A 20,970-nucleotide genomic window follows, 5' to 3' on the forward strand; every position below is an offset into this window, starting at 1 on the left:
GTGTGTGTGTGTGTGTGTGTGTGTGTGTGTGTGTGTGTGTGTGTGAGAGAGTGTGCGTTTGTGAAACAGAGAATACAAGAGAAACCTGGATTTCTATTTTGGTGCATAATGTCAGTGAACATTATATGTAAGAGGCTGATGTAACTATATTTAAAAGCACTGATTCAACAGAAGTTTTTCGTGTTTGAATATTTTCTCCAACTTCCCCTTTTACTTCAGGTTTAATGCTAAATTGCTCCAGTCCTGCATAAATTCCTGACTGACAGGATATATGTTTTACATCTATCTAGGGAATGTATGATCATGTGCTAACGGAGAGCAATGAAATATCAAGGATCTCGTAATATGAAAACTATTTTACACAGCATAGAAATGTTATTCTGTTCCTGACCTACCTGTTGGGATGCTGCTGTCTTTGTGTGTGTGTCTAGATGCAGCTGCAAGTAGGAAACACTAGTTAGGGGGCCTCATTTAAATTCCAGGCCTCCCAGCCGAGCAGAACAGAGGACCAGACTAGAGATAAATGGCTCCACAAGGCTCAGTCTGGGATCGCCATCACTACTTAGGATAGAAGGGTCCATATGAAGCGCTTGCACTAAAACACTCAAACTTTGATGTTTTTAATTCTTCTCTTGAAGTGAGTGCTCACATTAGAGTTGAACATTTAAGTGGGTCTATAGCTGAAGGATCCTGTGCAAAGAGAACTTTTTACTAATTTGAAGAGAAAATGTTACTGCACAGGCAATCATAATTGTTGTGTCAAAGCTGTAATATTGGTGTTGTTTACTGTGATTATGGGTATTTTGGCGTTGCTGACTGGACGAGGTTGCATCGTGAACATATTACATCACCGTCACGCCTATAATCAAAATAGTCAAATCCACCCTCTTGACTGTTATTGCTGCATTAAATATAATTTAAAAAAAACAGTAAGAAACCGGTTACCGAAGTTACTCTTTAAATTGAACAACAAGGAAACAGCAATGACTCACTTTATTCCTCTGTAAAAGACCTTCCCATCATTCTCATGGTTTAATGCTTGTAATGATGATCTGTAAAATATTCATCTAAATAACAATCATAAAAGTCTTCCTTTGCACAGATCTTATGCTTTACTTCTCTGATAACTGAGCACTCACTCACTCACTAAAGTCCGTGTGCTGTAATGACTGGCATGTTGTCAGTACATTTCCAGATGCTTTGACTTGAGTTAAACGTGTTATCTAAATGCACGAAAGCCAGTTTTCTCTGTTGTCAGTCGATCTATCATGTCTTCTTAGTCATGTTATTTCACCGCTGTAAAGCCAGACCTGTGTGTTGTCATCGCACTCTAACAAAGTTATGTCCCATGAAGGTAATGGTATGTCTGTCTCAGGACAATATTGCATTTTCAGATTCACAAGGAACATATGCACAAAAGTAAAGGAAAAACATGCCAAACAGGGATTTCAGTGTAAACACGTCAAAACCAGATCTAAAGTAAATGCACACGTAAACCTTATATTGGTATATATGTCATGAGAAAACCTTAAAAAGTTAAATCAACTTTAAGTTTCAAGTTTTAAGTATGCAAATTCAACAAAAAAATGCAGAATAATAAGAGCATTTATTTCCTCACCTAATTTTTAGCAGTTCCACTATGTCTCCATCTAACTTTCATTTGTTGGACGTTTACAGGCTCAGCAGGACATTCTTTAATTTGAGATAATCTTTTAATGACATTAAGAATGAATATAAAGAAATGTTGAATGTGAGTACCATCCGTTCTTATGGGGTTGTTTCCTGTTTACTTGTGCTGAACTTTAAACATATACAACATACAGGTTGCTATGATCATATTAAATGAGTTAAATAGTTTGCACCACCTGCATACAGTAGCTGTTCAAACCTGTTCTGTTTGTAGTGATTTTACAGCCTTAGCTGTTCTCAGTGTATGTGTGCATACATGCATATGTGCGTGTGTGCAAGTGTGTGGTGCATGGGTTTACAGAGCCAGTAAAATCTCTCAGGTGCAGCTATAGATGTGCATGTGCACTTTTCATTTATTATTTTTAAGGGCTTGTGTCTCATGTGTTCATACGTGTGTGTTTCAGATGGGCATAGATTGCACAGAATAGGGAAAATAATAAAATAAATAACAGTTAAATCATTGTATTATTTTATTAAGTGTAATTAAGAAAAAAAAAAAAAAAGTTCCCTTACCCCCTGAGTCACTCTGCTGTTGCTCTCCTTTTTACCTTGTTCTGGTGTGCGTGAGTGTGTAGGACGTGTGTGCATGTTATTGTGCACTGTATGTGTGTGTGCATGCAGTGTGTGCATGTGTTTGTGCGCTGTGTGTGTATGTCGAGGCATCCAGGTGACTCTGTAGTTGTGGACTGGCAGGTCTCCCTCTCTGGGGGGCTCCCAGCTTAGTAAGACTGCAACTGTGACCCCACTTCCTCCCAACCTGAGGGGAAAAAGCAACAAGTCAAACAACATCGCAGCATGGATGTAAACACATTTGTGGTAATAAAGTAAAAGAAAGATACTTCCTTATAAGTTTAGAGTTTAGATAAGAAGTAATTGTTTATGAACATGTTCCATTGGCGTGGTAGATAAATAGTTGCAATACTTGTTTGTCATCTGCTTTCAGTGTTAGGTTTCATATATTTAATTAATTCTACGTATGTGCTGTCAGACATGTTATCATCACGTTACAATTTGAGACCTGACCTCTGTTAATAAATGTTTGATTGCAATACTGTTGCTGATCCGTGAAATGATTTAAACTTCATATGACTTTATTTACCATTAAAACACACAAATAGAAAATGTGCTGCAATTTATGATTGGACTAAGGTCAAGGATGGACTGTAATTTGCATGCAGCTACGCCATCAGACAGAAACTGACAATCCACTTAAATACATTTTATGACTTACAACTGCAGCTTGCAGCTTCGAAAGGGTGCATAGCAACTAACCTAGCAAGGAAAATAGACATTTATCTATCTAATAATATTTATTATTTATCTATCTAATAATATTTCATCTATTGAGATACCTTTCTGTAAGATGGGTCCCTGGTTGTGAACCTATCTCGTCTAGAGTGTGGTTGCTCACTCTGACATTCATTGGAGGCTCTGGAGTTGAGGGGTCTGCAGAGAGAGATGTTCAGAGAAAAATGCTGTCAAGAGAGTAATGGCAGAAATGATCATCAAAATAATAGGTGTAGGTACTTTTCTTAGCTGCTGCTTGTTAAGCTTATAGCTGTGAGCGTAATAATTGAAGGTGACTGAGATGACATTTTATTAACTCTTTTCACGGGGATTTGGCAGGTATACAGTCAGAAGGCATTGTTCAGAGAGATTGAAGTCAATGAATCAAAATTAAACTGTTAAAGAGGATAGGACATCCCCTGTGATAATGACACCCTGGACATGTTTGTCCCAACTGTTTGTAATGACAAATAGTATACCTTCATACTCTTATCTCTTCTCATCTACTGCTCCAGGGTCAATAAAGCATTACATCTATATTGAGATTTAGTGAAGACAAATTGGGGTTAAGATCATGATTCCAACAAGGCAAAGACCGTTAAACCAGCTCGACTATATTGTAATAACTCAATGTCTGGGGGGGAAGCTAATTTCCTCTTGGTATCATTCAAGTTACAAAGCCAATTAGATTTACAGCATCAAAGGTGAGCAATACTGGAGAAGCCTGACAGTAGCTACCACAACACAGACCAAAGGCGACCACCACTAGCCACTGTTTGCATCCAAGATTAAATCCTGTGGTTGCTGCTCTTTCAACACTAGCTCTGTATCTCATTAGAAACTCAAACCCCAATCCTGTATTTGATTAAAACTACAAAATATATCTGATTAGAACTACATCCCCCATAGCGGGCCTCCCACAGACCCCAGCCTTGCTGACCCAGATGCATAGATCAAAGTTAGGGCAGCATATTCGGACTGTTTGTGTATGCATGTGTCTTTTCTTTGGAATAAGAAGGGTATGTCTCAGTGCCAGCAGTAATTTCCAGATCATATCCAAGACACACGTTTCTTCTTGGAGGCCTTTTTCACTCTGTGCGTCCATTGTTTCAGAACATGAAGACACCAAGATGAGTACTCTGAACCAGACATTCCCTAGTAATTACTATTGGCAGGCACTGTGCAACCCTAATATCTAAATGAGCAGGAAAGGGGATTTTCAAATTCAGATTCTCTCCCTGGTTAGAATAAGGTCACAGTAAAGGAACTCCAACCACCCTGACATCTCTCAGCTTCCTGATTTGTGACCCCCGACCTTCAGCCCCTGACTAATCAGACTAATGAACTGGAAACACAAGACTCCAATGTTATTTAGAAGTGTGTCTTTAACCTTTAACCCTGGCATTCAAAATATGCAAATACACACACATACATATACACACACACACACACACACACACACACACACACACACACACACACACACACACACACACAAACACACACACTATATTAGAGGAATAATTGATTACTTTGGGATATGAACACACTTGCTTTCTTGCAGAGAGTTAGATGGGTAGATCAATACCACTCTCATTTCAACCAGCAGAGAATTCAGGAAGTTACTGCTCCCAGCAAAGGAATAACCCACATAATCCACCGTAAAAGCACAAATTATATTTTTCACTGGTTGCTGGCTATTGCCTTAACCTGGATTTATTATTCTGCAGAGAAACACTTTTAAATACACTTATACATATTTGTGAACCTACGCTGAGTTTTATGAGTAACCTTAGGTCCCCAACATGCACATCTCACAACTCTCAATGGCGCATAGTGCAGACCTACCCGTCAATTATTATTAAATCTTTTATATTATTAATTATTTTTTTAATAAGATTTGTTTATTTACATATTTTATATTCTATATTTATATTTCTACATGAGAATGTATTCATATGTAACAAACCTAATTTCCCCCTGGGGAGCAATCAAGTATTTTGATTGATTGATTTATTGACACTTAGGATATACCCCTAATCCTCAATCGGTAGAAGTAAAAAAAAACAGATGTTGGCTTACATATGCAGCCCAGAGAAGTATAATTCCAGGTTTATATGTAAAGGACAGACATTAGAATCTTTTTGTGTACCTCTCTGCAAAAAAGGTTATAAGAGCTTTTCCCAAATATCCTATTAACTATTTCTTTGTTATAATTGTTATATATATATAAACGTTGGTAGGCCACCAGGACAGCCAGAGAAGTTTCAGTATACTGTGGCACAGGTTGTATATCATCTAAACATTAATACATGATGAATTCAACTATTTGGTGTTTTGTTGAAGGCAGTGGAAAATGCTATCTCAGACACCTCTTTATAATCGCCCATAAGTGCTCAACTGATAAAGAACCTTTTTCCAAAGCTCAGTCCAACCTGAAGTCATTATTCACATGCTCTAGCAAACATGCTCTAGCCAATCCTGGCAGGGGATTCATATCGCAAGCCAAACCTGGCGCAGCATCGTTATGACCTAAGTCTGCAAAACATTAGAGCTACGACCTCCTACCGTGTGTGTGTGTGTGTGTGTGTGTGTGTGTGTGTGTGTGTAACTGTCTTACTCTTACTCCTACCCTGTCACAACAGGGATTTGGCACTAAACCAACTGAATGAGCATGTATATGTATGTGTGAATAAGGGCATGTGCAATTGTGTATTTTCTGTTTCCTGTCTGTGTTTTATGGACTGCCTGACAGTGTTCCTGCTGTGTGTACCTTATCCATCAACTCTGAGTGAAAGAGAGCGTAAGAACAGGAAAGAAGAGGACTGGAAATGTTCCAGAGTTTCTGAGTTTTCTTCAGAGAGGTGTAATATCTCTCATAAAATGACACAAATGGAACAGGAGAATATATGTTTTGCTCAGTGTCTCACGACAGAACATCAAAATTCAAGAGTAAGTTACAGAAACACACAGGAGAAATCATCACTCTCTGTGGGACTCTGGTAACAGCTCTCGAAAGAAAATGAAAGCATGTGTTTAAACTGTGTTTCTGTTACCTTTACTGGAGATGTAGTGTTTGCTGGGTGTGGTAAAGCCTCTGCTGCCATGGCTGTTGATGGCTGCTACTCTGAACTGGTACCAGCGCTGAGGTCTCAAATCTAACAGAACCACAACTTCAGAAAGGGTCTGAAAATACAAACACATTACATACAACAGGTGCATGACAGAGAAAGACTTTTGTTCAAAACAAATACAATTAAACATGATTCCCGACAGAAATAAAGAGTCTTATCATCCCCTGAAAATCTTGTTTTTGCTGACCTCCAGTGGTTCAACTTTTCTCCTTACTACAGCGATGTACAGGTGTCCTCCTGGACACTGTGACAACCCCACCATCAGTGATGCTAGGTGGCGTCACACGTGAAATAGAATTGAAATGTTCAACCAGAGAGGGCAGCAAAACACTGTTTTTCAGCCTGGTGTTCTATCTTGGGCAAACATATTCCATCATCTTTCACAAATGCATACTATTCATGTCTTCTTTTTCTAAAAAACATGACAGAGCCCTGTGTACTTTTAGATGTATAGGGTTCACAAGTTAATGAGGTGGAAAGTCCGATGAACACAGCTGGATTGGAATTCCATCTGATTATAGTAAAATTAAACGATTTGCCCAAATTATGGTTCAAATTGCTAAAGATTTACATGTTTTATCTCCCTGACAGTGCAAATGCAATCAACTGCTTAAAATCTACTCATCCCCCCCCCCCCACACACACACACAGACACGAGCTGCCATCTATTTAAGTCTATAATGACCGTTCAGTCATTCAGAGTCAGCCGGTGGAACGGCTGTGGCTGCCTGTGGTTCCTTTTTAAGCTCTGCTTATTTACCTAACCTCACACAGGCACACACACAGATAGACGTACAGTGCACACACATACACATACACACACACACACACATACACACACACACACACACACACTCACAGACAGACAGACAGACAGACAGACACACACACACACACACACACTCATTCGCACACACAGACATACGGTTTACCCTGGCAGAATGGGAGACTGGCTGGGGTGGAGAGGTTTAGACAGCAAGGAGGCAGACTGATGAGGTGGAAACAGAGTCTAACATCCATCTCCATAGCTGAGAAGTTTCATCATTCGAGGAAAATTGAGAGTTATGAGTTAAAGATATGTTACAAACTTTGAGGCGCTGCTCCACTGTTAAAGGCACAGGGAATCTGCAATGACTCATGAGAGAATCAGCTGTGGGCCATCTTGTTACAAGGCTGTTTTTTCTAGCTAACAGCTCCCCCTCATCAACATCTCTACAGATAATATTCCCCAATAATGTGGGGGGGGGGATTCTGTATCTCTTTAAATGTAAAAAGATGATTCAAAAACTGAATTTCTTTATATTTTCAATATATAAACCTTCCCAGGGACCCAGGATGAAAGATGATATGGTTACTGTAGTTACCATGGCAACAGTAGTCCATGGAGAGGCATGGTCTTCACTGGGATGAATCCCAATGTTCCAGCGAGACTGGAGCATGTAAACGACTGGCTCCACGCTGACATTGAACTTTGACACCCACAGCACCTTCACATGGCCGTCTGAATTCTCCACGAAGCTCATCTCTCTGCGAGGCTTCAAAGGAACACCTGGAGCAAATGATTATTTAAAAGGTCAAAACAGGAATGCAATGTTATTTGAAAGTTATTTAAAAAAACAAAACATGAAATAACACAAAGTGATTGTGAGATTGATGGTCTAAGGGTTGAAGGGTATTGTATGTACAATACAGTTTCTATTGTATGTATATGTACAGATTGTAATTTGGTATATATATATAAAAATGACTTGACAATCAACAAAGTGACACTGGGAACAAGCCTCCCAGCGTCTGAGGCAGTTCGTACTCCACACAGCCTTGAGCTGTTGCTTTTAACCACGGCGGGCCTGTCTGAGTCTTCAGATGCAGTCAAGCAGGCAGTATTTGAGGATGGTTATTACATTAAATTGCATTTCATTTATTTGGCAGACACCAAAGAAATTCACAACAACTACATTTAAACGCCATAGAAACAACTATAAGCATGTTCTGAACAGCAGTGACAGCAGTGACAGCAGCCTGTCATAATACAACCCACAAGACAGGTCCCAACTCGCCTTTACCTTTATATAGATTGGATGGGGCTTGGCAAGTGTGTCCACAGCCATTAGAGCAGCATTTCCTGGGGGAGGGACAATGCTGGTCTGTTGAGCAGCCCTCCACGCAGGCTGCAGCGAATCCGGTGGCTCTATGAGGCGGAGGGCAGTCCCCCTGACGAGACAACCTCAGAGAGGTCAGAAACTCCTTGCTCGTCACACACTCGGTCTGCTTCTGAGAGAAAGAACAGGGTGAAATGGTTATTTTTACAGTTGCCACACAGCGGAAACAATGCGTAATGTATGAACACACATATGAGGGCCGAAAAACACTCAGCACAGGTCAAAGTGTTACCTATGGTAAACTCCTATTGATTCTTTGAAGCCAGCCCTTGAGATCAGGTCTAAAAGGGAATGCGTGAGAGTGTGTGTGTGTGTGTGTGTGTGTGTGTGTGTGTGTGTGTGTGTGTGTGGGAGTTGTTGTGTGTGTGTGTGTGTGTGTGTGGGTGGGTGGGTGGTGTGCACGCACGCCCAAGAAGCGCAGCTTTAGCTAATAGCTCTGAATTGCCTTGTGTTTCCAACCAGCCATCCAGCCAGTAACATGCTTCAACTATTGTGATGAAAACTAATATGAAGACCACAGCGACTGGCTTTACAAATAATCTTCAGGGCCACACACAACACACACACACACACACACACACACACACACACACACACACACATGCACAATATACACCCAACCACTGCACACTCCCAAATGTATATATTTAAAAGCTCACAAACATGTTATTCATAACACACATAAGCTTGCATAAACACACACATGAATGCTCATTCATGACATTATGCACTCTCTTTCCATCTTACCTCACAAGACTTTGGAGAAAGGACCTTCCTCGTTTCCCACAGTTCTTTGCATGGCTGTAGGCACTACACATAAACAAACACAATATGACGCTTTAGGCACAATAAAGTAAGTACAGAATCTTCAAACCTTACACATGTAAAGCTTCATGACTGCATCTTGCACAGTTGTGACGCTATCGTGGTGGCAAAAGACAGACAGACAGCAAAGTCCTCAAAAACTACCTCTGTGGTAGTTTCCGCTACAGTAGATGTCTCCAGGACCACATTTTGCAATGATTAAGACACACAGACTTAAAAACAATGCCAGCGTCGCGGTTGGTTATTAGTTACCTTTAGAGATGCTGGTATTCAGATTTTGTTGCTTTTGGACATTGTCAGGCTAGCTTTTCCCCTTGCTTTCAATCTCTGTGCTAAGCATACTTACGTGAGTGGTAGTGATCAAACTCCATGCCAGAAAGTGAAAATAAGTGTATTTCCGAAAATATCTCACTGTTCCTTTAAATGAGCTTTTGAAGAAATACAAGAAAGAAAATGTGTTGGAACAAGGAAAAATGACAAAGTGTTAGAGGGTTTAAGCATTTGCATTTGTCTTAGGGTTTAAGCAGATATGGAACACAGAGAAAACATACACTCTTAATGCACACGTGCACACATTCATCTGGTTTGCCACCTCAGTGAACTTGTGAATGATGGCTCTTACCAAATTAAAACCAGACAACATATAAAAACTGCGGTTTCACCCCGAACCTCCTCCTCCTCTATCACTCCCTCTGTCCGTCTCCCTCCCTCAGCTCCCCAGTGTGCCTGGCTTCAATCATTTCTCCAATTTATTCCATCGTACTGATTCCACGGGAACAAACAGAATCAACACGAAGCCATAAAAACTTCTTTTGCACAAATAAATGGGCTACTGTTGGATGAAAAAGTATTTTCTCAAACCCCAGCTATTTAAGGCTTATATGCAGACTGATGATTATGAGTACTTTAAAGGTTATCATCATATGTGTGCACTGCATTGAAGACAATGTCCATTTTTCATTTATAAAATGAAAGACAAATACGTTATAGCTACTTGTCAATGGGGTTCATACAGCATCAACAAACAGCCACATGTGCTGGTTTCATAGCATGTGGGACAAAAAAATTGAGTCTCGGCGTGAAGCATGATAGCAGTTTAATGTTCTACAGTTGGCTCATTTCATTCAAGTCATGGAAGAAAAGGTTTGGGTTAGCTTAAAGTGATACTCCACCCCAAATTCTCCCTATAGAGTTTTAAACACTCTTGCTCTGTAGGTTTGAAATGTGGCAGTACAACGTTTGTTTCTCCACAGGGCTGCAGTCAGCTAGATTTATGTAGGTTACAGTTGATTCCAATAGTGACAAGATATGCATACAGAAATCTATAGAAATCTATAAGCATGTCCACTATGTTCCAAACACTGAAAAAATAGTGCATATATTTAAAAGAAAATTGTTTTATATGGCTTTTCCAGGATTTTAAAACTTTACCTTTGTAGGTGCTATAATTATTTCATAACAAAAATATTGTCTGTTTGCTATTACACAACTTACTGCCTCATTCTCAAGCACATTCAATCAGATTTAGATTATTCAGGAACATGCATTACGCTGCAGACTGTAACAGCCAGTTAAACACATATATTTGCATTCTTTAAATTGTGAGTTACAAATGTTCTGATAATATTGTAGAATTCACATAACAGTTTAGTGTACAATATATTTTGATTAGTGAAATACTAGTGCTAAAATATTACTATATCCATTAGTAAAAACTAAAAGTGTAACACATGCAGCGATTAGTCAATTAATGGATTAGTCAATCAACAGAAAATGTATCACAAACTATTTTGATAGTGGGAGGATTGCTGATCCTTTTGAGCAATGCAGAAGATAAATGCAAAAGACTGTAATGCCTGAGCTTCTCAAATGATAGTATTTTCTGGTTTCCTTAGTGTTTTACGAGAGTAAACTGAATCTTTTTGGGTTTTGGACTGCTTGTCGGACAAAACACATTATAAGCTGTCAGTACTGGCTTTGGGAATTTGCACTGGGGAGTAAATAAAATACATTAAATGGTATTTCATAGGGAACAACCATTGCAGGTATTTAGGCATCATATACTTAAGAATAATATAATAATATAATATCATATTAAGAAGATGGTAAAACAGCCACTCCATGCATGTTAGACTGGCCATTTCTGCCAGATCAACATGAATATTTTGGTACACTTAGTTTGGAACACCCTTACCAAATGCAAGGACAGTATTAATTAAAACTGGCATACATCCAGGAGGACCTCAACCTTTGTTCCCCATGAAGAAGCAAATTACAACCTTTTTGTCCACTAAAGATACATTTTTGAGACTTTAAGTTATTTTCATTTTTCTCCTTTGTAAGTTAGTTACGCATTCCTCAAGGAGTCTGGGTATTAGGAGACAATACAAGAGAGAAAGAGAGAGATAATACATGACACACCCATATTATTGTAATCAGACCGTTAAGTACAATGCATTTCTTCAAGGAGCTCTCGTGGGTCTCTTCACTCAAACACATGCTACTCAGGTTGTCAGCATCTCCCCAATTTTCCTTTCTCTCACACACGCATACACACACACACACACACACACACACACACACACACAAACACACCTATTGTCTTTTTTCACAACACAACTCCATCCCGCATTCAAACCGAGCCCACTTTGTCCTCTCCCTTCGTCCTGTGCTTTCGTCCTGCCACTTTGATCAGTTAGACGTTGAATTTTTCAGACCCTTCCCTTCTACTTCTTCCCCCTTCTGTCCGTTTTCTATTATCCTCTCTTCTTTTTATCTCCTGTCTTCACATTGTCACTCCTCTTTTTCTCCTCCTTGACCTTTCATCCCTGCACTGCCTTTCTCTACCTCCTTACTTGCCCCTACTTCAACACCCCTCCTCTCCTTCTTCCTCTGCTCTCCCTGACCTATCCTCCTCTAATTCAGGGCTAAAACATACATCCACACTGAAGTTTATTTTGGGGGTTTTACCTAGCTTGTGGGGCATCCCTGTGAAATAAAGGTTTAGATAGCTGACTTTGTAATCACAATGTTACAGATTTGAGTCCTTTTCCTGTCATTGTCTCTCCTCTACGAACAATGGCAAAATGCCCCCAAACCTAGAACGAGCTAAACTAAATCCCATCCCACAACACCCATCCCACAACAAATCTATACCATATATTTGAGATAATAATGAATACTAACTCTTGTAAACACCAATACAAGTGTTTCCCATACATTGCCATAATTGTGGCGGTCTGCCACACAATCAGTGTTGACCGGCACATACTGCCGTATGTACTCTTTCTCTCTCTCTCTCTCTCTCTCTCTCTCATACACACACACTCTCACACACACAAACACAACAGATCTTACTCCTCCGTGCAGATTAAGTAATGCCATTGATTTGTCTACACACTCCAATACAGTAATGTACAGTATGTGGCGGTATGAGCCTTAAACTTGGTTTGCGATCCGCTAATTAACACACAGAAGAATCATCTTTTTCCCCGGAGAGAAGACGGCTATTATGAAGTTATTACCAGTATTTATTTATTCAGTTAACTTTGTTTGGTGTTTCACTATAGCAATCGCATTGGCATGACCACCTATGGAAAATCCAATGACACCACATCTGTCCGTGACAGACTGGTCAAACTGTGCTAGGGCCACGCCCCCTTATATAATCACAGTTGTCCACCTCCTTACAAATCATTCTCGCTTTCTTCCCTTAAAGAAACTATACTAAGCTCCCTCAGCGCTTCTAGGCTAGCTTGGTTGGTTATCTGCTAAACAGGAACAGCCAGTGCCGTTCCTGTCCCAGTCTGGATTTGCTGAGTAAGTACTTTGTTTTTACCTTGTGGTTACACAGTTTGAAAGCAGTGTTCGCATCTGCTTAGCTGTGTAACTCTTTTACTCTTTGGCTAACACGTTACGGCGAGCCTACCCGGGTTTGGTTAGCATTTGTTTGTTAGTCGGACCGGGTACCTGGCGGGAACTAACGTGTTACGATGGGCTAACTCTTTTGGTACACGGTTAACGTTAGCTTGGGCAAAACCCTGTGTGTTAATCTTGCCGACACGCTAACGACTTTTCGAGTACCTCCTCAAAGTGGAACCAGACTGTGAGGACGCAGAGGACAATACCATCTCTGATCTCCTCGACATGGATGGAATGGGGGACAGGAAGGTCAAGAAGGAGGATGAGGAGGACGACAAGGAGGAGGACTCCACATTCCCCGTTCAACAGTCAAGGCCTTCTAGTACATCCAACACAGCTCCCCCAGTGGACAGCAACTTGTACGAGGTTTGTAAAGGGGCGGATGCCAAATTGGGGATACAATGGCCAGCAGAGAGAGACCTGTACGACGGCAGGAGACTTCTTCCAGCCCGGCCGCCCGCAAAACAGCTTCTGCCGGCAGTGCCTGCCAGTTTGATGGAAATGAGCCGGAAATGTGAGGGAATCATCTGTACGGAGATTGGACTCTCCACCCACAGGTGGTAGAACAGATCTGGCAGAGATACGGTCAGGCAGCCGTAGATCTCTTCACATTGCAGAAAAACATGCAGTGTGCAGTGTTCTTCTGCACCGCTGGGTGTGGATGTTTTAGCCCACCCATGGTCAAACGTGTGACTCAACGCACTGTATTATCTCTCCTACCCAATGATTGGATGACCACTGCGGCGCTATCAGGATTAACGTCAGGTCCTGTCGTCTCACCCTCGCTAGGGTGGGGGAGATCATGAAAAGAAACCTATATGGAATGATTTGTAATGAGCTTGTCAACTGGGATTATAAGAGGGGGCGTGGTCCTAGCACAGTTCGACCTGTCTGTCATGGACAGACGTAGTGTGATTGGAGCCTACAAACAACCAATCAGGAGGTATATGGTATGTTTATGGGGCTAAAAGCTACCAAAGCAGCAGGCCCAGATGGACTGTCTCCAAAAGTATTAAAAGGCTGTGCTTTTCAGTTGGCAAGCATTTTTTCAAGTATTTTTAATTACTGTTTCTCTCATAAAGTTTTGCCTGATTTATGGAAACAATCTTGCATTATACCAGTACCTAAAAACAAATCTATTGTGGGTATGAATGATCTAAGACCAGTGGCTTTAACCTCCATAGCTATAAGGTATGTGAGAAAATCCTGTTGAATAGTCTGAAGCCTCATGTGGAGCAGTATCTCGACCCTGCCAATTTGCTTATCAGAAAGGAAGAGGGGCAGAGATGCTATTGTCTGTAAATTGGACAGTGCTATCTCACCTGGAGCAGGGGACGGTGTGTGAGATTCTATACTATGATTTTAGCTCAGCGTTCAATACGATACAACCACACATCCTCGTAAATAAGCTTTTGATGATGAAGGTTCCAGGTGTTTTTAGCTTGCTCATTTTAAATTTTTTAGAAAATAGGTCTCAATTTGTTAAGTTAAACTCAAAAGTTAAGTCAGACAATATTATGTCAAACACAGGGTCACCTCAGGGAACTGTTTTATCACCTTTTCTTTTCACTATTTACACGGCAGACTACCGTCCACAGCAGGCCAGCTGTCAGGTTGTTAAATTTGCTGACGACACAGCGCTCATTGGGTTAATTGAAAATGATGACTATAGGTGCTATCAAAATGAGATAAAAGCCTTTGTTGATTACTGTGATATGCATTTCCTGGAACTCAATGTTAAGAAAACTAAAGAATTAGTTATAGATTACAGGAGAAATAAGATCACAGCTGAGGCAGTGGAAATCAAAGGTGTAGAAATAGAAAGAGTGAACACATACAAGTATTTGGGCGTTGTTTTTAACGACAGGCTAACATGGTCTGATCATGTTGACTCATTGATGAAAAAATTAAGTCCACGGGTCTACTGTATGAGGAAGTTGCAGTCTTTTAAAGTGAATACGGATGTGGTTAAAATGTTTTTTATGTCAGTCATATGTAGTGTTTGGAGTTACTGTGTGGTGGGGTGGGGGGGAAATGCTGGGGTACTGAGAAGGCCAGGATTGATAGAGTGACTAAAGGGCTGGAAAATGGTGGGAGAGTAAATACAGTGGATCAGGTATTGAAGATCATCTAGTAAAAGACTCAGAAAAACGAGGGACCCGGGTCACCCTCTTCATGGTAATCTGACCGGCAGGGTCATAGAGCGTAGTGGTAGGCTAAGACCGCCTGTGACACGAACTAAGCGGTACGCTCTTTCTTTTATCCCTCGGGCTATTAGACAGCACAACAAGCACTTTAAACGTACATTTGTATAAGTTTTTATTTATTTATTTATTTTTTATTTTTTTTATTTTTTTTATTTTTTTTCCATTGTATTTATGTCTAATATTGTAGTGTATTTGTGGTATTGTATTTACATTTTCTGGTTTTTATGGGTAAGATGGCGAGTGTGAGCACTGTAATTTCCATTTTTATGGATGAAATAAACTTGACTTGACTTGACTTGACTTCCATAGTTGGTCACGCCGCGGCGATTCTCATTGTGAAACACCTCACTCTGTTATCAAAGAACTGGGGTTACGTTAAGTGACCTAAAGTTTTTACTGCATTGAGAAAGATTAGGTGCCCCTTAAGAGGTTTTAAGCCAGTTCCAGAGGAATATCACAAGCACCAAATTGTCTGATTTTCAGCTACCAGCGTTTGCAGAGTCAGACTGTATCGGACTCTCCAGGTGACCATGCTGATCTGGGGACCGGCGGCCCAGCAAGAAACCGTTGCTGCCAGACGCAGAGCTCTCCACCCGCTGGAGCTCTGACTTTTGTCTGTCTGTGCAACAACAATAACAATCCAATAATATATTAATTTAACACTGACAGGGGCCATTCTGCATAAATTACTTTAATGTTTGATACTTTATACAGTATATATCTTGCCAGTTATAGCCCTATAATCTAATAATTAATTTGCTGTATGCAAAAAGGTTTACATGCAACAGAGTGTATTTACTTGTATTTATAAAGTAATGAATGTGGGTATGTATTATTTTACTCCCAGTAGGGAGAGAAAGGCAAGACAGAGAAGGGAGAAAGGGAGGGTTGAGGAAAATGGATTTAAGATGAAAACACTTGAGGTATGTACGTGGTACACACCTTACACTCTCAAATATCACTTGGATGTTGTAAATCACTGAAAAGTACATGCACCGTATTTGTGTAAGTGGAGCTGAGAGACAAACGGACACTTTTGGCCTTGAAGGCGACATGATGAGTTATGTGTGTGTGAGAGAGAGCAGTAGACACAGCAGAGGTCAGAGGTCAGGGGTGTTACTGTTTAACACACCAACACATTGTAACAACAGAGCCTAGATTAATGACTGCGTTTGTGTCCGTATGTGTGCACAGTTTGAATAGTGAGCTCCTCAGATATCTGTATCATAATTAATCACACACACACACACACACACACACACACACACACACACCTAGTCTCTCGGCCCTGCTTTGGCCTCTCCTGCTGTTTTATGGCCTCACCTGCCACGATAGAGGGATGACAGCCACACTCAGCGAGAGGGAGGAGAGGAAATGGGAAAGAGAGGGGAGGAGAGATATTGTTTCAGAGTGGATGGGGGTGGGGGGGAGAAGTGAGTGTCAGTTGAAAAGGACAGAAGAGATGAAAGACAAATTGTGAAACAGGTCCAGTGGAAAGGGAAAGAAAGAGAGAGACAAAGACAGCCACAGACCAGATGTGCTCATTCTCCATACACCATCACCAGTTCATTGTGTGCAATGTGAAAAACTATTTATGTTCATTTATGTGTTCAGTTATTCAGAGTCTTTTTTATATTTTTTCTCACAAAGTAAATATGTGTAGTATTTGGGATTAGGTATGTTTAACTTCTTTGACTACTCTATTAGTTTTAGTGTCAAAATCAGCAACATTGTCAACATCAAGACTTTTTGCAATATGTTTTCAATCCCTTAAATTGACTAATATAAACATGTTTTTGACAAAAATATTAAAGGTTTAGATACAGACACATTTCAGTCTGTACCAAGAAAGTATTATGGTACAATACCAAGCCTTCGCAGGATCTTTAAACATTGTTGTATCAGTGTGAATGACAAGAAAAAGTGTTAGCTATGACTGCATGCCACAATCCCAGGGAACTGGTATGACCAAGAATCTCTTGAAATCAAGATCAAATTTTAGATACATTTCGTTGCCTTAAAAAAGCATATTTCTTCTTGCGCAAAATATTCTCTTATTCCATCAGCAGCTATTTTGAGAACCCGAAAGCTCTGTTTGAAGTAAACACAGCATCCTCATCGTGTTTTCTCCTGCAAAGCAATCCAGCAGATTTCCTGCAAAATCTGACCCAGTGGTCCACATTGTCACATGCAGTTCAGTAGTGGATGCAGGCCCAGTGATGTCACATACTGACTTCAGGGTAAAGGTATAGTGAGAGAAGTACAGTGCAGGTTTAATAACTCTGTGTGAATACAAATCTAAATTTAGCTTTTTTTCATTTATGCCTTCCTTATTTCACATCATCAGGCTTAAGTTAGTCCATGATAGTCAAACTATTGCAGCACAATTAATTCCCAATTGTTGATTTATTGTGTTGATTTATTGATGTCACAGTGCTACATTCAGTAGTAACCACATTTATATGCTAAATAAGATTCTACAGAACATTACCAAGGGCCAGAACACACTTTTATATTTTGAATTTGCAAACACGCACATAAGTATACACACATGAATATGCACACTTCAGGCTTTGTGGAGTTGTGTACATGAGTTAAAACTTTTCAAAGGATTTGTGGAACAAATTCCACAAATCCCTTTGAAAAGCATGTTATACTTTTGCCAGGCCTTTGGAAAAACATGTACAACAACCAGAGCTAATTTAAATCAGTAGCTTGCGGGAGGAGAGGAAAGGCTGGAGAAATAAAGATTGGGAGGACAGTCAAAAAGACAAATGCTTTGAAATAGTTTGGTGGTTAACTTCCTCACCTCTCAAACCACATGTGCCCACAATAACCTCAGACGAAATCCTGCCAGAGCTTTCTCTCCCTGTGTTTCCACTAATCATTTTCTCTCTGTGCTTTCTTTCTGTCTAAAATAAGATTGCTAGACTGACGGCTCTGTTTGGACGGAGAAAGGAAGGAAGTATGGACAATTAAGAAATTGATGTGTTCATGGCAGGCAGCAGTTACTTTCTAAAAGGCCAAAATATCAGGTTCAGATTTGAAAATCTCATGTATTCTTTCAAATGCCCTGCGAGCATGAGCTTGTATTTCTAACAATATTTTGACAGAATTTAACTTATAGCCAAGTAAATGTAACATATCTCAACCAGACATCTTAATAAACTACTAGACAAGTCTGAACAGCAGAGGGAATGGAAATAACTGTGGGAAAAGGAGAAGAAAGACACAAAATTAAGATTGATATGCAAGCGTATACAGGCTAGCAAGCTGTTGTTTGCAGCTGTTGTACTGAGTTGAGTTGTTCTTTAAATCTAAGGAGGAGAGTGAGACGGGAGCTTCCAGCTGGCATACAGGGAGGGCTGCCTGACTGTTGAAACCCTGTCCAACATATTCCTCTTCTACTATTTCCTGAAACCTCTTTTGATTATAACATTGTGATTGCCGTTTTCATTTTAATCCAACACTTGATTTGAATGAAAAGCAACTGATGCAAGACTCAGCACCTTCAAGTGTGTGGTAAAACAGTGGACAATGGAACAAACGTCTGCCCTAACTAAAGCAGTTCAAATATGTTGGGATCTTGTTCATAAGTGAGGGTATGATAGAATAGGTGTTAGTGTTAGGTGTTGCACTGGATTGTTGTGGTGAAGATGAACCTAAGCCTCTCAATTTACCCGCCGGTATACATTCCAACCCTCACCTACATACATTAACTCTGAGTTGAGACAGAAAAAATGACATTGTGGAAACAAGCAGCTGAAGGAAGTTATCTTACAGCTTCTCTGGCCTCATGGTGCGTTCTGTTTTGTACATTTTCTGTCTTGAAAAGTCGAAGAACCCCACAGTACCCCAGAGCAAAAAAAATCCAACATGGCAACTTTGTGCATCAACGGTAGTGTAAGCTGTATTAATATATAGTTTAATAACACTTCTGTTTTATTTGTGTGTCATTAGACCAGTCACACACACTGTACGGTTCAGCGTCTATCTGTTGATATGTTGCTACGGTGTTTGAATGCTTAAAATATGGTTTAATGCGTTGTTCATCAACCGGTATTGCTAACAATGGCTAACCTGGCTAGAGCACACATTCTGACTTGTTGTACTGGAACACAATCAACTTGGGTGTGACACGCTTTTGACTTCCAAGGTAAATAGATGCAGCATCACGCTAGAGACACCACCTGGACATCTACCTTTGGAAATACACCAAGCATGTGTGACTGGGAGGAAACCCTTTAAAGAATCCAGGAAAGACGATGGAGGGACTACACACGCATGCATGATGTAAAGCGTGATGTATGGTTCTGTGGAGGCTCTACGCAGAGCTTTCGCTGTAGCCTACGTAAGTGGCCTGAAGTTTATACTAGTGTGTTGGTGTGTCCATCGAACTCTTTAAGAGATCAGCAGGGCCGGCATGTGTGTGTGCCTGGGGAGTGTGTGGTAGAACGAGTGAGAGAGTGATGTTGATTAGCTTCAGAGCAAGTGCCAACTCTAGAGGCACAGTGAGAGAAACAAAGTGTCTCCCCTCTGCTTTCTGACCACGGTGGGAAATATGTAGCAGGAAAAATTAACCCTCTCCTTGACTTCATGTTGTTTATAGAGAAGGAGAACCAGGAAATGAGAAGGGGGAAATCCAACGGTACCACGCCACGCTGAGGGATGTGCTTCGACGTGACGTGTAGTTAAATTTTTTGAGAGGTGCATGTCTACCTTTGTACGTAGTCCCTACTATTAGAGTTCTGACTTACAGTATGATCTGAAATCCACCAAAGCTAAGCTAATACAGCAATCATACAGCCATAACTATTCCAACTGGTATTACAAGTAATGTGAACTTCTTAAGAGCAAGTAATGAGGAATGAATAAGAGAGATTATGATAAGAGAAAGAGAAACAGTGACTTGATAGCTCTGCATCAGACCTGTTTGTTAGTGGACATCCTGCTGCCTCACACACCTGGTACACATTACTACGTCTACTTTGCATGTGTGTGAGAGAGAAAGAGAAAGAAAGAGATAAAAGAAGGAGATGGACAGATGAAGGGGTTGAGTGAAGGCTGTAGTTAATTTTTAGTGAACTCCCATGTGTGTTTCCACGAATGAGAGTCTACTGATGATGTGCCACAAACCATATGAGTTGGGGCAACATCTGCCTGGTGTGTGTTTCTGTCTTCAATAGAGAAATCCTGGGCATTGTACGGAACAGATAAAGCACAACATTCAATGAGACAATGCTTACCTTTACTTTTTTCTCTTTCTCCTATCCTAGCACATTAAGGCATTCACTAGACGTATAAAATTAGACAATTTTTATCCTTTTTTGTTACATTATTCATGTATAAATGACAATGAAATGCAATCATTGATTTAATATAGTGGGCCTACTAATAATATATCATTGCAAAGTATTTGCACCCTACATGTCCTACGGATGCACTTTACAGTCCCCTATAAAGTTTTGTTTTTGAACAAATGCTCCTGGTAGAGAAACATTATTTAAGAACATGCCATGAAACTGCTAAAAAATTATGCTATTTGTAATTGTTTTGTGCCATTTCCAGTGTGAAAAAAATATTCATTGCAAGCTTTCAGCCTCCTTAGTGAAACAGATTACATGGGAAATTAAATTCATCCTTTAGCTTCCCAGTGAACCACTTTGTGCGTGTGGGTGTGTGACTATGTGTTACACGTGTTAAACCACAGTGAGAACAACCTCATTCAACACGGCTCCAAGTCTGGCT

The 20,970-nt window shown here is 40.3% G+C and overlaps 1 protein-coding gene across 1 annotated transcript in view; it reads right to left on the bottom strand.

The window, feature by feature from the left end:
* anos1b (anosmin 1b) overlaps nt 1-20,970 on the bottom strand; it is a 43,898-nt gene that overhangs the window by 6,557 nt on the left and 16,371 nt on the right. The window contains exons 3-8 of the mRNA XM_032524924.1: nt 9,017-9,079; nt 8,174-8,381; nt 7,475-7,659; nt 6,033-6,162; nt 3,042-3,135; nt 2,203-2,446 (exon numbers count right to left, since the gene is read on the bottom strand). Coding sequence (XP_032380815.1) covers nt 2,203-2,446; nt 3,042-3,135; nt 6,033-6,162; nt 7,475-7,659; nt 8,174-8,381; nt 9,017-9,079 — 924 coding nt within the window. The remainder of the gene's footprint in view (nt 1-2,202; nt 2,447-3,041; nt 3,136-6,032; nt 6,163-7,474; nt 7,660-8,173; nt 8,382-9,016; nt 9,080-20,970) is intronic.

This window comes from Etheostoma spectabile, chromosome 9 (genome assembly GCF_008692095.1).
Source record: "Etheostoma spectabile isolate EspeVRDwgs_2016 chromosome 9, UIUC_Espe_1.0, whole genome shotgun sequence".
Taxonomy (NCBI): Eukaryota; Metazoa; Chordata; class Actinopteri; order Perciformes; family Percidae; genus Etheostoma; species Etheostoma spectabile.